Below are 17,562 nucleotides of genomic sequence, written 5' to 3' on the forward strand. Positions count from 1 at the left end.
CCCTCCTCTGTCTTCTCCCTCCTAGCAGAGCCATTTCTCACTCCTAGGGGTTGGGGTCAGATAGTGTGTTTAAATCTCTGCTCTTTTAGTTCAGGTTCCCCAGAAGCAGACCCTGAGGTAGGAATCGGAGAGAAGGGGAGACACTACAGAGGAACTGGGAAGAGGGGAACATGGCCCAGGGAAGAGAAGGCTGTGAACCCAGGTGGCTGCTAAACCTCATAACACCTGGCTAATCCTGCAAATCCCTCACCTCAGGGAATCCCACTCAAGGGGCAAGTGAGCTAGGGCATCTATATGCATTTCCTTAGTACTTCCACCTCCTATGGGTGGAGGTAGGGGAAGCCCCCAGGGACAGAGATGCAGATACTGGCAGCTGGAAGGCACTGGAGTTTCCTAAAAAGTCTGAGAGATACGGGCAGCGTACTGACAACGGGCAGGGTACTGACAACGTCTGCTGTAACAGCTCTGCCACTGACTAGCTAAGCTGTGTGACCTTAGGCAAATTGCTCCACCTCTCTGAGCCTTCATTTCCTTATCTGCAAAGTGTGAATAGTAATCCCAGTTCTAGGGGTTGGAGGTGAGCAAGAACACGAGATCAGGCATAAAGAGCCTCAGTACGGAGCAGGGTGGGCAGGGAGCAGGCTCGGCTGAGATTCTGCCATTTTAACTTTCATCTTGTATCAGCTCCTTCCTTTTCTGTCTGGAACAAGGCCCTCTTCTTCTTTGACCTCCCCTTTGCTTTCTGGTCCAGACATTTGTTTTCTTAATGGGTGCCCTAGATTCTGTCTCCCACAGTGAGACATATGAAGTCAGTGCATTCTAAGCTGCCAGGAGTACCCACCGTGCAAACAATCTTGGCTAGTTCTGTCCTGGAGCCGTTCTCCCTTCAGGCCAATGGCTAAACCAGACCGGGATTGAGCTGTGGTTCGCCTGCCTGACTTTAAGGCACCCCCATGTCCCTCTTGCTTTCTTAGAACTCTGACCCCCATCGCAAGGGCTGTAGCTGCTGCGTGCAAAAGACTTGCTCCGCTAAGACTGCAGCCTCAGATTGGCCCTCCATACTGTGCGTCTCGGGGAGAATGCAGGGGTGCAGGGAGAGGCTGGCCTGGCGCATCTCCAGCGTCCTCTCTTCTCTGTCAGCCCATTGCCTCTGCAGCACAGACCCCTGTGGCTGAGGCCACTTACGGGCAGGGTACCTCCCGTGGCGGCAGTCCAGGCGAAGGTCCTCCTCCTCGTTCCCATCCCCTTTCTCCATCCTGGAAAGAAGAGAACCCAAAAGCCAGTGTAAGAAAGAGCAGGCTGAGCTGGCAGAGACCCAGGACTTGGAAAAGGGTACCTCTCCCCTCCGGAGAACATTTTGCAAAGCAATTTGGCACCACTGCCCCAGGGGGTTCTTACCAGCCACCTGAGAGAGGGAATCTGTAACGGATGAAGAAACAGGTATTGGAAAGTGCTGTGACCAATCAGGTGCCGGGCAGCTAACGAATCAGACGCAGATGCCTCTGATGAGCAAACCCATGTGCTCTCACAAAAAGATGTTCAATCATGTGCAAATGGTGTATTACAAAAGAAGGGGTACGGTTCGATTTGTTTTTAAAAATTACACACTGATATGCACAAAACATTACTTGGCAAGATATCTACCAAAAGGTAATGGTGATTAACCCTAGATAACGTGAAAATAGGGGACTAAATCTGGAGCCTCCTTTTTGAACCTGCCTCTACTTTCTGACTTTGGGGCAAAGGACTCTATCAGCTGCACCACCTTTTTTAAACTAAATTAAAACACTTCTTAGAGGCAGTTCTACATAGAAACAACGCCCTGGTCTTCTGACCTCTGGCCCAGGGCTCTTTCCCACCAGCAACTGTGAGGATTTCCCAGTGTTGCTCCCTTCTCCTCTGGCAACTCAAGATCACTGCAGTTCTGGAGGCAGCTGCCTCTGCTGGTGTGGCTGGAGACGGCTGCCAAGCCCAGAGCAGAGGCTGCCCAGGGTCAGAGCGGAGGCAGCTGCAGACTTCCCAACACGGCTCCGGACCTAGACCCTCACCGCCATCGCATCAATTGGGCCAGAGAATGGGCAGGGTCATGTTCCCACGGTGCACACGTCCATTTGTAACCTAAATGTACTCCAGAGTTCCAGGCAGTCCAGTCGACATGTACCTCAGCTTTAGAGAAACATAATCCAGTCCCCAAAGTAGAAACAAACCCAATCATTACTGTGCATCGTAAAGAACACTGAAGGCACCCCCAAGTCCTCATCTGAATTTATAGATGCTTTCGCTCAGTCTGTTTGGCATCCTTTCAGGATGGCTTGCACTTGTTAGAGTCATCATTGTTATTACCATCGTCAGCATCCTCATGGCTGGGGGCCTATGTGGTCCGTCACTCTGTGACTCCACCTCCCAATTCCTAACGTGGAAGGATGTTATTTTAACATACTAACCAAAGCTCCTTCCCCACCCTGCCCCCTACACCCCGTCCTTCGTTCCATCGTTTAGATCTGAATTCTTTGTTGCCTTAGAAAAGGATGTTTTGAAATCAGTAGAGAAAAGGCTTCAAAGTACCAAACGCCTCTGGATTCAGGGCAGAAGGAACCACAGGGGGTCACAGCACAGCCTTCTGCCCCTCCCCAAACGGAGGACCAAAGAGTCAGCACAGAGGCTGAGTGAGCCGACGCTGCGGTTTCTGGAAGAGGGAGTGAGCCCCCAGGAAATGTGACAGAAACAGAGGTACCTGCTCAGACTTCCAAGTGAGAGAGAAATAAACTTGTTCATCATTTAAATTCTTGTTATTTGGGGTCCGTCTCCACCTATTCAAACCTGTATTCCGACCACAGAGTTACCGGCATCGTCATCATCATTGCCACCCTTCCCAACTTACAGCTGTGAAAACTGAAGCTGAGACAGACTTGTAACTTTTCCAAGGTTTTGCTGATGTGCTGGTAAATATTAACAACCGGCTCTCTAACAGAAAGAGCTGTGCTTTGCAGTGTTCGTGGACGTCTGTGGGGTGAATACTCCCAGCATGGCTGCTCTGAAGCCGAGAAGAGGCTGCAAAGTGTCAAACACCTCTGGACATCACTGAACATGCGACGTCACTGGACGTCATGGAACGTGGAGCCAGGAAGACAGCCCTACACTTTGCTCTCCTGGGGCCCTCTCCACCCCAGCAGCTGGCTGGCCGGTGGCACAGCTGGGACTTGAACTCAGGTTTAGCAGTCCCTGGAGCTGGAGCCTGTTTCCAGGGTGCCCTGCAGGTTCCTGGCTGGCAGGGGATTTTCCATCAGACCCACTCTGGGTACACCTGTGCTGTGAGGGCCCAATGGGAAGTGGGGCTGGGCACTGGCTCTCCCAGAACTGCCAGCAGGTGTGCAGACGGCAGTATGGGGGTGACCGCGCTGTCACACAGTCATTGCCCCAATGACCCACAGCATCTGGGATGGGGTTGAAGCTGGGTATTTGCTATTTTTTTGAGAGAAGAGAATATGCAGGCAAGTGACAGGAGCAGGGAGGCGCCAAGGACTTGGCAGTTTGAAGGTAGAATAGAACCCACGTGTCTTGCCTCATCAGGAAACCGCCCCCACCGATACCTGCCTGTGGCCACCACTGGCAAGGGGTCCACTGGGTCCTCCCTCTGCTGCGACAGGAGCCCGAGGCCTCCCCAGCACAGTGCTCCCAGCACACTCTCCACCCGCTGCGACCCTCTCTGTGCCCTCCTCAAAGCCTGCCCCTCTCTCGCTGCCCCAGGCTAGCTTCTGGTTCCGAAATCTCCAGCCACCCCTGGTGGAAAGCGGCAGCCTACGCAGTGTGCTTCTCAAACCAACTGATAAAGGGCTAGGTTTTTTCCACCTTGATTTTCAATCTCCCTTGGACCAATTTTTTAATAAAATACAACAAAAATGAGTTGCTAGAAAATGAAATGGAAAAAGCCACACACAGAAGGCAAGCTTGGGTACCAACAAGAGCAACTCACTGTGAAGTTTTCCAAACACACGTCTCAGTTTCTCTCCTTAAATCATCACAATGTTTGCAAACGGGCCCTGGTTCGGGGACCACACTTTGAGTAGCACCGAGGCGATGAATCCCTTCTTTATCCACCAGTCTCTGCTGACCCACAGCCACCTCCTGACCAGGACTGCATCTGCTCTGTCTTCCAGTCTGACCCTTCCCAAATGTACCAATGCCCACAGATCATGAGAGAAGCTTGTTAAAATGCAGATTCTGATTCAGTACGTCTAGGAGTCTGCATTCTAACAAGTTCCTGGGGTGGGGGCCAATGCTGTTGGGCCCCAAATCGCATTTGAAGAACCAAGTATTGGACCCTGGGCTTTGGGCACTTGTGAGGTTCCGCTAGGCATGAGCCCAGTTGCCCTCCATGTCCTGGGCTGTCGTCCAGTGTACCCCGGCCTCCAGTATCCTCCCCACAGTCCTAGATGCAAAGAGGCATCACCAAAGAGCTGACCGTAGCCTCTCATTTCCCTCCAGCCCGCTGCTATTTGGATGAACGTGGAGGTTGGGGAGCGGCTGTCCTGCCAGAAGTTCCCGCTACCTTGATGTTTCCACCTCCAGGGCCACTCTGTGCTTTTTGCTTTCCTTTCAAATCGCGTTGGTGGGTGAGCTAACCTTGGGGACCCAGCAAGGGCCCCGAAATTTCCACAGCGCCGTCTCTAATTCCTGGGCCCCGCATTCCTCTCCAGACGAAACAGTGATGTCAAAGGACCCCAATAAAAAGCCATCAAGTGCGAGGCATCGCGGAGAAGTAATATTCAAGCAGCAAGAGTGGAAATGACAGGTAAGAAGGAGCGTGTGATTGAATACGTCTCAGAGGTTAAAAAGCTAAGAAACAGTCACCGAGGACAAAGAACACAATGATTTTTAAATGATGCATTGATGGTGGAATGAAGGGTGGAATTAAAAGGAAATCTGGCAAATAAATGATCCCAGGTAGGAGATTAAAATTCTACAGCACCCCATCAGAAGTGCCACTCCAAGACAGGGGGAAATAAATGGGTTTTTTGAAAGGTTTTTTCCCCTTCTCTCATTTTATGAGTAAGATCATCATGATTCAAAACATTTGGAAAATACAGGGAAGAAAATAGCCCGAGTGCCGTCGCCCTCCCCAGATCTCTGTGTGTGGTTGAGAGCGCTACCTCCCATTTCTCTGATACTGGGTTTTAAAAAGAGATCTCTAAATATTAGCACCTTGAGATTATTTTTGGAACTGCACAGGCTAGAAATTGTGACTTGGAAAAAACAATCACTAACATGAGTGGAGCCCCCACTCCAACTCCCCATCCTCGCCTTCAATAGCTCCTAGGTACCCCTGACAACATGAAAACCTCTAGATGTGGTTTATCTCAAAAGTCACATCTTCAGCCCAGCCTTGGCTACAGGAGAGAGAGCAGTGAGCAGTCACAGAGGTGGGCACACCTGAGGGGCCGTGCTGTTCAGAGTCAGACTGGACACACCCAGGATTGAACCCAGGCCTTGGTGCATACTAAGCACATGCTCTTCCACTGAGCTATACCCCCACCCCATGAGGCCCCTTCTTTTCTGCTCTCTGTCACCCTCAGGTAGAGAGGACAGTTGTCCTGAGGCTATGTGGAGACCAAAGAATGACCCACCTGTGCAGGGGGTGGTGCCCAGGGTTCTGGACCTTCGCCCTGGAGCTGTAGTGTTTCAGCAGAAAGATGAGCATCGCAGTACCCTGATCACACAAGCACAGTGAAGAGGCACTGGCTGTCAGGGGAGGACAGGTGCAAGGGGGCAAAGTAGGATGTGGGATTTACATCTCACCTCCAAGCAGGAGGTGAGAATGGGCGCAGCCCTGGACTCTCCAGGATGATGGGAGTAAAGATGGAGAGAAGTGACCCACCCAGAGGGGAAATGCACTGGTCCTGGGGTGACCAGACATGGGGGTAAGACTCACAGATGTCTGCTTGCATAGGCAGGTCCACCCTGGAGAGATCCGCGGAAATAGAACTGGGTTTGGGGAAGCCCCGGGAGTAGGTCCTGGCCATGTTGAATTTTGATACCTTTGAGAATCCAGAGTGGAAACAACAAAGAGGCAGCTGGATATGGGGTGGGACTGTGGAGGGAGTAAGAATGCGGGAGTCCTGGTACGTGTGTGCCCACTGAGGCTAATGTCAAGAGGGCCTAGAACTGACCTTGGGAGCATCACCATTTCACAGAACAGAGAGGAGGGGTGGGAGGGGGGCTCACACAGCCCAGAGGAGTGGCTGGTGGGAACCCAGGGGGAGGGTATGTGCCCATCACTCATCCCCCGGGCAGCTGGGAGTTGTTGGGGGAGTAGAGGGTGGATGGCAGATGGCACTGGGAGGAGCCGTGAGTGGGCGGTGAGGAGGTGGAGACCAGCCCTTCCAAAAGTTTCCCTACAACAGACAGGAGAGAGAGCAGAGCTGGCGGGGAGCGGGGTCCTCGCGTCCCTCCCGGCACCAGTCGCGGGGATAGGGAAAGAGGGGGCCCTCCACTGCGCAGGAACAATGTACGTGCACAGCGATCTCCCCCAGGTGGGGGTCTGGCTGCTCTGTATCTGCTCAGCGCCCTGTGAGTCCTTACCCAGGAGGGAGGCTTGGATGAGAGAAGTGAGAGACCCAGGCCCAACTCCCACCCTCACCCTATTCTCAAATCTCCTCAAACTGCCTAGATTTTCTTAAAGACCCTTGTTTGCCGACCGTCCTGGCCTTTGCTCACACGGTTGCCTGTGCCTGAGAACGCCTTCTGCCACCCACCACCCATCTGGCCTGGAGCGCTGTGTGTGCCTTTAAAAACCTGGCTTGGGGGTCTCATCTGTGCAGGCTTTTCTAGCCTCTGCCTCCCACGGGGTGGTGCTCAGCCCTCCCTTCGCCTGGAGTCACCTCCAGGAGACCCGATCGCAGCCCCCAGGGTATTTTCCTGGGGACTCACAGCTAAAAACTGCAGTTAATTCCAGCCCTGGTCTATTTCCTCCTGTTTTCCATGGGATTATGTGAGAGCGCACAGGCAAGGCCCTCGAAAAGCGCCTGCAACAGGAGGTACTGCACAACTATAATTAACAGTATAATGATTACAGACGGTTAATAACTTGTTGAGCCCCAAAGGGTCTAGGTGCCAGGGACAAAGCAGAAGCCAAGAAAGCACGCCCTGATCTGGAGGTGTGCGCGTGCTCTGGATAGAGCCGACAGACAGACGTGAGTAGCGAAAGAACAAGTTCGCAGACTGGTAGTCGGAGCAAGGGGATGTGACGGGGTGATCTGATCCTGGGGGAAGAGCTGCCTCCTCCCAGCCTTTTGTCCCCACCGCCCACTGTGGCTTTCCAGAGGGAGGCGGGATGTTTGCTCAGTCGGCTGACTTCCCCCTCGAGTCCAATCAACAGGGTCTCATTTCCTTCTGCACGTTGTTAAACCAGATCTGAACATCAAGCATTCAAGAAAGCCCCGATCTGCAAATGTTTACCTTTCATCTGGCAGCTTCCGCCCCTCCCCTGGGAGGCCCGATTAAGACAACCTCCTTGGGGATGACAGGCAGGGTGAGTCTGGGAGGGTTTAATTCCAGAGACTCAGAGCTGGGACAGGCGAGGCTGCTGGGAGTCAGGGTGTGCAGGCTCTCCCTCCCCCACAAACCCAACACGGAAGCACACTGACCCCTACACACACACACATGCACACAAATAAATGCACATACATCCATGGCTTTCTTCCACACACCATATTTCAAAAGCCCTGAAAACGGTTCAGACTCTGCCCCATCATTCCCCAGACCCATAATCGGCTCCTGCAGAGAAAAATCCAACAGGACCAGGCAGGAGGGAGGAGGTGGGGAGGCAGTACAGGCCCCTCCTGCTCCATCAGCCCCCACAGGACATCATCTTGACCTCAGTCAGGGGTGCCTCTCCCACTGGTAGGAATAGCGGGGGGCACCCAGGAGACCACACACCCTCTCCCAGGGCCTGTCTTATCCTATACCCCTCTTCTGAATTCACAACCTGCCTCCCACCTCACCCACCCATTTGTTGTGGTTATTAATATGATTATTAGATTATTAATTTGTAAAATACTGCCTCTGTCTCCATCCTAACTTAATTATTACCAAGCTTTATACTTCACATCAGTAGCGGGAGGGACAAGAAGTCACACACACACACACACACACACACACAATGCCCTCCATGCGCTCCCACTGTGCTCACCATGTTACCTGGGTTATCAAATTTGAGCCAGGATGCTGAGAGCTCTCGGTTCTCCTACTGTAGGTCAGAGGAACCCAGCCCAGAGAGGCTCAGTGACTTGCCCCAAGTCACACAGCAGTTAGGTGACAAAGCTGGAAAATTCAGTTCAGGGGACGCCCTAAACTCATATTCTTTCCACAGCAGTCCCGTTCTCCAAGGAGCAGGAAATGTGGGCAAGTGGGGTCAAGAATCTCTTTCCTCGAGTCCCTGGCTATAATTCTGGGGACTTTGGCCGCTGCAGACCTGTGCAAACGTGTGTCCGTGTGCTCTGAGCTCTTTGTAGGGAAGGTACCAAAAAAAAAAAAAAAAAAAAACCAGCCCAGCTGAAATGTTCTCCTTGGAGAGGAAAGGAAATAAAATTTGATGAACCTCTGCATAATGTTCAAGTTATGAACGTGTAAAGTGATATTCCGCACATATGCTGGAAAGCATTTATCTTCTCCCACGTCACTGGGGCCTGAGCTGTTAGCCAGCAGCAAACAGCAGCTTCTTGCTGCCAAGGTACGAAGAGGTCTTGCCTTCCGCCTCAGCAAAACAAGGGTACCCGTGGACGCCCCAGGCTCTCTCACAGCCGAAGTGACAGCTGATGCAGTGCTAATGGGGCGGTTTTAGACGTCAGGCTGCTTTCAAGATTTCCTGAGCGCCTGCTCTGGGTCCCGTGCTGTGCCAGTCACGCCACCTTCCTAGCGAATACGCTCTGGCTGCAGCCGTGGGCGACCTCCGTTAGCCTAACCTCCCTGGCCACAGCTGACCTGACCTGGGACTTTGGTGCAGGGACGCTGGGACGCCGAATCTGCCTGATGCTGATGGAGCTTGAGCTGAAAGGGCATGAGGTAGTCAGGGCTGAAGTCCCCAAAGAGAAGAATTCAGCCAATCTCACACACACACATACCCCCTAAACTAACTCCTCAGAATGTTTAATGAGTACCTATTAGGTGCCTAGCCGAGTCTCAGGTGCTCAAAATAGAGTGGGGAGAAAGACAGCAGAGCGCTCTATCAGCAGAGCCCCAGTCTACAAACTACCAAACAGATAAACAGAATAATTTCAGGTGGTGCAGGTGCAATGAAAAAACAGCAATAGGATGAAGAATGGCTAGGACAGGATGAATGAGGTTGTGTAATTTAGACCAAGTGATTAAGGAAGTTCTCACTGAGCAGGTGACATCTGAGCTGAGACCGTAGTGAGCCAGCCAGGTGAGTATTCCAGGCAGGGGCACAGGAGGTGCAAAGGCCCAGAGGTGGGGATGAGCTTGCTGTGTTCAAGAGACAGAAGGGAGAGTCATATGGCAAAGGAGAGATGATGGGGTCTGCAGCAGTCAGAGAGAGGTCCCAGGGTGGCCCCCACTATCCCTCACCATGCAACCCTTGCCTTGAAACCCTTCCACATGCCCCACAGAGAGTTCAATTCCTTAATGCTGCTCAGCTCCACAGCCTCCTTCCCCTTTTTCTTCCTCAGGTTCTGTCATCAGTTCTTAGAACCTTTTAGTTCCCTGCCACTGAAAGGCATTATTGCATGTCTAGTCAGCTACCCCCAAAACAGAGTCTGTGGCAAAGATTTAGGAGCATGTAGTTTATTTAGGAGGTGGTCCCAGGAAATAATGATAACCATCTGGCTGTCCTTCCACTCATCCATCTCCCACCCATCCAGTTGGCCAGCATCCATCCATCCATCCATCCAACCATCCATATATCCATACATCCACCCACCCACCCAAGCATATATACACACATTATACATATATGCATACATACATCTATCCATCCTTCCACCCAACCATCCATCCATCCATCCATACATGACCCACCATTTATTGCCTCCTCCTCTATTCCCAGCTGGACTCTAAGGACTCTAAGGTCAGGTACAGTCCCTGACTCATGAGGAGTCCTCCCCTTTTAGCAACCATCACCAATCCCACTGCTAAGTCCTTTTTCTTCACTCAGTGCTGTGACAGAGCTCGAGAAGGAAACCTTGGTTCAGCCTCCTATGGCCCTATATTGGTTCTAAGAAGCATGGAGGCAAATGGCCAACACTCAAAGTTGATTCCCTTCTTGGTTTCTCAGGCTCTGAACAGATAAACCCAAGGCAACCTCATGCCTCATAAAACATTAAAATGTCACAGAAATTCCAACATAGTAGGGTCCAAACTCTGCCTCACCCAGCCTGCCCCTTCCACCCCACCACCTCCCAGAACATTTCGGTCAGCCCTGTGGCCACTGAGGCCAGGCCTTGGGCTTCTGATTCCCAGTGGTGGCCAGAGGTGACCCCGAGTGCACTGACCTCTCCCGGAAGTACTTGATGGCCTCAGGGTCTATGAAGGTCGGCTCCTCCCGGTAGCCCTGCTCAAAGACCTTGCGCTTGTGCCGGAACTCAATGACCGTCTTGGTGTAGGAGTTGAGCGTGGTGACAGAGGCTGCCATGCAGCAGGTAAAGGAGCCCCACGCCAGGCTGCCAAGAGACGAGGAGAGGTGTCATGGTGAGGGTGGGCAGGGGACAGAAAACCACACCCATAAGACATCCAGACCTGAGCGGGTGCTACTGTAGAGAAGAGTAGGGCTTGGTCCCTGCCCCGCCCATGTCGGCTCTGGGAGACAGCATTATCTGTACACTGTGATGCAGGCACGGCAGAGTTCATTATTGGGAGGTAGGCAGAGAATAAGTCATCCCATCCACAGGTTGGTATTAGGGCAAGTTATCAGAATGCAACAATGTTTGCACTGGGTCTTGGAGGATGAGTGAGAGTTTGCCAGGGAAAAGGGCATTCCAGGAGGAGGAATGAGCCTGTGCCAAGGCATAGAGACAGGGGGCCGTAGGAAGCATTCCACAAACCTTAGGAGGTTTAGGGGGCTGGATGAGGGGGCATGAGGAGATTAGTGGGAGTTGATGATGGAGCAGTAGATGGGGGACAGGTATCCAAGTAGCTGGGCTTTTCCACGAGAGTTAAATTACCCTTGTTCATGAGTGACCCGGGCAAAGGTGCCCTCACCTCTCTGCCTCACACAGCACCTCGTCACAATCCTTGCTGCAAGGCTTAAAGGAGATGATCCAATAAAAACATCTCAGAACAGTGCCTGGCATGTAGTTCGCACCCAAGAAAGGTTTGTTCTCGTTACCGTCATCACTATTGTCAACATTCTTACTACCCACTGCTACCTGACTTGGTTTCCAAGCTCCTTCTCTGTTAGATCAAAGCTCTTAGCTCACACTTCCTCTGTGCACAGCTGGGGACTCTTGGCAGCCCTCACCTGCGGTGTATGTTGAGCCAGCTAGAACTAGGGAATCTGTCCTATCCACGTCAGGAAAGAAAGGAAGGGTCCTGTGGAGCTAGGAGATTGGTGGGCAGGATGCTGGTCTCCTATGACCCGGTGCCCATTCTAGAAATGGCCTCCTGCCGGATTCCTCTGATCAAGACTGTGCGGTAACATTTAGAACCAGGAGTAGGGTACCTGCCTTGCTCCAGTCATATCTGGTCTGGCTCCTGGGCCTCTGTTCCCTAGTCTCTGCCTTGATAACTTGTTTTCTCCACATCAAGGGCTCAGTTTTGTTGTCAACCCTGCACTGTCAACCCTCCAAACCTCGCTTCCACTAGCTTCCCACTGGGTCTCCCAACATCAGCGACCCTGCAGCCCACCTCCCATGCCCACCGCTCTTCTCTTTGTCGGCCTCAGAGCACCCAGAAGGAAAGCAAGGGGAAATCTGAGGATTCAGCCTTTCTCCCAGGGACCCCCGTCATCATCATATCTATCCCTTATCACTAAACCCATTCATAGATTCCCCTGTTCTTTTACAACGAGCTAGTTTAGAGCCCCCAGACTCTGAGTATCTATAATAGACAGCCATGGGGTGTCAGCCTGGCCCTGTCCACCCAAGGGCCCAGAGGTTATTGGAGGAGGGCTGAACATCTGGCCAAAGCTGGTCCAATCAAATACTCTCTCTTCTGAGCAATGAAGCTGAAGATTCTAGCTCAGTCTAGGATATCTGTTTGAACTAGAGTGAGGGAAATTCAGAACTTGAGGATGGAGAATAAAGAAGCAGTCTTATTCTGGGATTCCATGAATCTATGTCTGTTGGTTTGGCTTTCCCAGCATCTATTCTGTAAAGGGACCACTTCTCATCCCTCCTTTTCAGCCATGTGGTTTGTGTAGACCTGGCCTCTGCCCTAAACTTTAGGGGTGTGCACACGACCTAGACCTGGCTAATGATGGTGTCACTTCCCTCTGGTTCAGGGGTGGGCATGTGACACCCAAGTCAGGATACTGAGACTCAGTCCCAGGCTTTTGCTAAAGCTTTGGAAAACAGAGCTCATCTTTTTTCTGGGGTGCCAGGATTTGAACCAGGAGCTGCTGCAGCCCATCCTGCCACCCTCCCTAGCCTGAGAATGAACCTGACTTAAAAAAAGACCAAAGCCACCAAAAGGAGTTAGATCTCTCAGCTGAAGCCATTATCCCTGGACTTTTAATGATGGGAACCCAAATTCCTTTTTTTTTTAAATTTTTTTTCCCTTGAGCCAGTTTGAATTAGGTTTCTGTCATTAGCAACAAAAGTTCTTACACAATTACTTTCTATAAATTCCCTTCTTTTGCATAAGTTAGTTTTGAAGGGATTTTTCTAGTCTTTACAACCAAGGATCTTAACTATGATCAGGTCTATCTCCCAGCTCTGATTATCCAACCATGGGGGAACATCACTCCCTATCACATACCCTTGTTTAATTTCACCAGAGTCTTCATAACACCCTGTAATTTTCTTGTATCTTTCCCACTATGATTTATTATTCTGTTTGTTTTTTGAACTAAACATTTTATTTTGAGATCATTATAAATTCACATGCAGTGGCAAGAAATAATTCAGAGATCCCATGTACTCTTTACCCAGTTTCGCCAGATGGTGACATCTCGTGAATATAGTTCACAACCAGGATATCGACACTGCTGACACAATCAAGATACATGACGTTTCCATCTGTCACCACAATGATCCCTCCTGTTGCCGTTTTATAGCCACATCCCTCCCAACCTCTGGCAGCCACCAATCAGTTCTTCATTTCCATCATCTTGTCACTTCAAGAACATTATATAAATGGAGCCGCACAGCGCGTATGTTTGGGATAGGCTTTTTTTGCTCAGCATAATTCTCTGGAGATTCATTCAAGTTGTGTGTGTCAACAGTTCGTTCCTTTATATTGCTGAACAGGATTCCTAGAGCAATGAATGAGCGGCTCTCATCCTAGTCAGCCCCCTGCTTATTAATTTTAGCTATTCTGATAGACACGTAGAAATCTCTCTTGGTGGCTTTCACTTGCGTTTCCCCAATGCTGTTGAACATCTTTTCGTTTGCTTATTTGCCATCTGCATATCCTCTTTGGTAAAATGCCTGTTCATGCTTTTTGCCCACTTTCTAACTGGACTGTTTTGCTGTTGTCATTGTTTACTGTTGAGTTTTGCATGGTTTTATATATCCTAGATGCTAGTCCCTTGTCAAATATGAGGTTTACAATAGTTTCTTCCCAGCCCACAGCTTACCTTTTCAACCTCTTACCAAGGTTTTTTCACAGAGCAAATCTATTCTATCATTTTTCCTTTTATGCTTTTGATGTCAAGTCTAAGAACTCTTTGCCAGCTCTTAATCCCCAAAGACTTTTTTCCTAAAAATTTTACAGTTTTATATTTTATATTGAGGTCCATGATCCATTTTGAGTTAATTTTTATATACGGTAAGGAGTTTAGATCAAGATTGATTTTTTTTTTGGTCTATGAATAGCCAATATTTCCAGCACCATTTGCTGAAAAAACTATTGCCTGCTCCTCTGAATGAATCTGCACCTTTGTCAAAAATCAACTGAGCGTATTTGTGTGGGTCTATTTCTTTATTCTGTTCCATCGATCTGTGTGCCCATCCCTCTACCAATAACACACAGTCTGGGTTACTGTAGAAACATAATAAGTTTTGAAATTGGGTAGACTAATTCCTCCCACTTTATTCTTCTTTCTCAAAATGATTTTAGCTATTCTAGTTCCTTTGCCTTCCCTAAGAAGTTTTATAATAATCTTGTCTAAACCTATGAGAAATGTTGCTGAGATTTTAATGGGAATTACATTAAACCTCTCCACCAACTTGAAGAGAATCAACATCTTTACCATGAACATGGTATATCTCTCCACTTATTTAGACTTTCTTTTATTTCTTTTATTGGCATTTTGTGGTTTTCAGCAAGGAAGTCCTGTAGATATTTTGTTAGATTTATGACTCATTCACTTTTTTGAGTATAAATGGTATTATATTTTGAGTTTTATTGTCCAACTGTTCTTTGCTAGTTTGTAGAAGTTTATATTGAGTTTTGTATTTTAATCTTGTGTCCTGAGACCATACTGAATTCGTTTATTAGGTCAAGGCATTTTGGAAGTGTAGATTTCTTAGATTTTTCTACATAGACAATCATGTCATCTGCAAATAGGTATAGTTATTTCTTCTTTTCCAATCTGTATGCCTTTTACTTACTTTTCATGCCTTATTGCACTAGAAAGAACTTCCAGTACTGTGTTGAGTAAGAGTATTCTCAGTCTTAGAGAGAAAGCATTCAACTTTTTACCATTAAGTATAATGTTAGCTGCAGGTGTTCTGCACATATTCTTTATCAAGTTGAGGAATTTCCCCTTTATTCCTAGCTTTCTGCAAATTTTTTTTAAAAAATCATAAATGGATGTTGAATTTTGTCAAATATTTTTTTCTGCATTGACTGACATGATTACGTGGTTTTCCCTTTATGTCCTTTAACCTTTTCTTATTGGTAACACAATTGCCTTAAATATTTCCTCTGAGTAATTGAGAATTGCATCAGGCCATGTTACAATTTTTGCTTCAGTCATCAAGCATGATTCAGAAAACTCAAGAAGAAAGTAAACATGTTATTTCTTCATTCCTAATGTTCCAAGATTCCTTCTTTAAATTTTTTTTTTTCTGTTTTGGGAAATTCCTTTAGCCATTCTTTTAGGATAGGTCTGCTAGCAATAAATTTTCTTAGTTTTCCTTCACCTGAGAATGTCTTGATTTCCCCTTCCTTCTCCTGAAAGATATTTTTGCTAGAAACAGAATTCTGAATTGACAGTTCTTTTCTTTCAGCACTTGAAACATGACAATCACTTCCCTCTACTCTCATGGTTTCTAATGCAAAATCCACTGTTTAAATTGGTTTTCCCTACAGTTAAGGTATTGCTTCTCTCTTGCTGCTTTCAATATTTTTTCTTTGACTTAAGTTTTTTAAAATTTTTTATTTTGGGGGGGCAGTAATTAGGTTTTATTTATTTATTTAATGGAGGTACTGGGGCTTGAACCCAGAACCTTCTGCATACTAAGCACACATTGTACCACTGAGCTATACCCTCCTCCCAACTTCAGTTTTTTTAAAGACACCATTTGACTATGGTGTGTCAGGCTGTGGATTTCTTTGGGTTTATACTGTTTGGAGACTCACTTAGCTTGACTCTGTAGATTTATGCCTTTTACAAAATTGGAGGAGTTGTCAGCCATCATTTCTCCGAGTACTTTTTCAGTACCCTCTTTCCCCTCCTCTTCTGGCAGTCCAATGTTAGAGCTTTTGTTATAGTCCCAGAGGTCCCTGCGGCTCTGTTCATTTTTGTTTTTAAGTCAGTGTTCTCTTTGTTGTTCAGACTGGGTAACTTCTATCTTCAACTTCACTGATTCTTCCCTCTGTCCTCTCCGTTCTGCTGTTGAGCCTATCCACTGAGTTTTTTTATTTCTGTTATTTCATTTTCCAGTTCTAAAATTTCCACTTGTTTCTTCTTTGTATCTTCTAATTCCTTCCTAGGACTTTATTTTTTTTCATTTGTTTCAAAGTGTTTGTATTTGTTTATAGAAGTCTTTTAATAATGATTGCCTTGTAATCTTTCCCAGGTCATTCTAACATCTCTATTATCTCAGTATTGGAATTTACTGAGTCTCTTTGTACTTTCAAGTTGAGATCTTCCCAGGTCTTGATATGGTGAGTGATTTTTTGTTGTAACCTTGACATTTGGGATTTTTTTTTTTATGAGACTCTGGATCTTGTTTAAACCTTCTGCTTTAGCTGGCTTCCTCTGACACCATTGTGATAAAGGAAGGGGGGAACACTGCCTTGTTACTGCCAGGAAGGAACAGAAGTCCAGGGTTCCCACTGAGCCAACACTGACGTTCAAGGTGGAAAGGCTCCTGGTTACTGCTGGGCAGAAGTGGGAGTTCTGACCTCCTTAGGCCTCTGCAGATACTGCTCTGGTTGGGAGGGGCAGGAGTGCCTTATTACTGCTCCCCAGTTTGCCTCCACTGACACCACAGGGAGGTGGTTGACTTCATTACCACCAGGCAGTGGTATAAATCCTGGCTGTCCACGACTTCTCCTCTGACACCATTCCAGAAGCAGGTGTTGGGGTGGGGGGAGCACCTTGTTACTGCCTGCTGGGGAGTTGCCACTAACACTCAAGGGTGCATGGGGCTTATTACTGTCAAGCAGGGTGAACGTCACAGCTGCCTACCCTGATGCCCCTCAGCAGGACACAGGGGCGCAGTTAGGTGCCTCAAGACAGCCTCATGACGTGAAATCTAAACTTGGCATGAGGAAGGTGGAGCCACAGGGTGGTTTTTTGGTTTTGTTTTTTTTTTTTCTGTGATGTGTGACTGGGTAGAGCAGTTCTTGCTAAAAGTATTCTGTCTTGGCAGGCTGCCCCTTTCCTGGTTATTTGGCTACAGAAAGCAGACTTTTATTGGGGCTTTTGAGGGGAAGGTGTCTGTATCCTTTGGCGTTTCTGAGTTGCTGACTTCAGCTCCAAATCTGGGATCTGTGAGACAAAAAGTACTTACCAATGTGTTAACCCTCAGTCCTTAGCCAGCCTACTCTCTTTCTTCCACCTTCCAGAGGCCTGTTATGTTTCTCTTACATATAATGCCCAGGGAGTTCACTTGCACTTAGCATGAGAGCAGGGGGAAGTCAGTCTGCTCCGTCTTCCCCGAAGTTCAAGTCATTCTGATTTGTTTTTGGGTCGTCTCCCTCCACATACCAGAATGTCAGTGTCATGAAAACAGGAGCTTTGTTTCATTCACTGCTATATTTTTAGCACCTTAAACAGTGCTTGGCACAGAGTAGGTGCTCAATAAATATTTGTAGAATGAATAAATACAGATAAAACAAGAACAGGTAGGAAAAAAAAACAGATATTAAAAACACTGTTCTGCTTTTGATGTAGCTGAGGGGCCCAGGGCTACATCTGTGAGTCTTCAATTTCCCTGCCCCCCAAACCCTCAGGCTCCCAGGCCCCCAACGCAGGGCACAGGTTGAAAACCTCGAGGC

At 48.4% G+C, this 17,562-nt stretch overlaps 1 protein-coding gene across 8 annotated transcripts in view; it reads right to left on the minus strand.

The window, feature by feature from the left end:
- The window catches only part of GSG1L (GSG1 like), a 185,802-nt gene that overhangs the window by 11,500 nt on the left and 156,740 nt on the right, over positions 1-17,562 (minus strand). For 3 of the 8 annotated variants that reach the window (XM_072942832.1, XM_072942835.1, XM_072942831.1), the window contains 2 exons: positions 10,506-10,673; positions 1,186-1,256 (listed from right to left, as the gene is read on the minus strand). In XM_072942832.1, coding sequence (XP_072798933.1) covers positions 1,186-1,256; positions 10,506-10,673 — 239 coding nt within the window. The remainder of the gene's footprint in view (positions 1-1,185; positions 1,257-10,505; positions 10,674-17,562) is intronic. The other 5 variants (XM_072942830.1, XM_072942833.1, XM_072942829.1 and 2 more) reach the window with 3 other exon arrangements.

This window comes from Vicugna pacos, chromosome 18 (assembly GCF_048564905.1).
Source record: "Vicugna pacos chromosome 18, VicPac4, whole genome shotgun sequence".
Lineage (NCBI taxonomy): Eukaryota > Metazoa > Chordata > Mammalia > Artiodactyla > Camelidae > Vicugna > Vicugna pacos.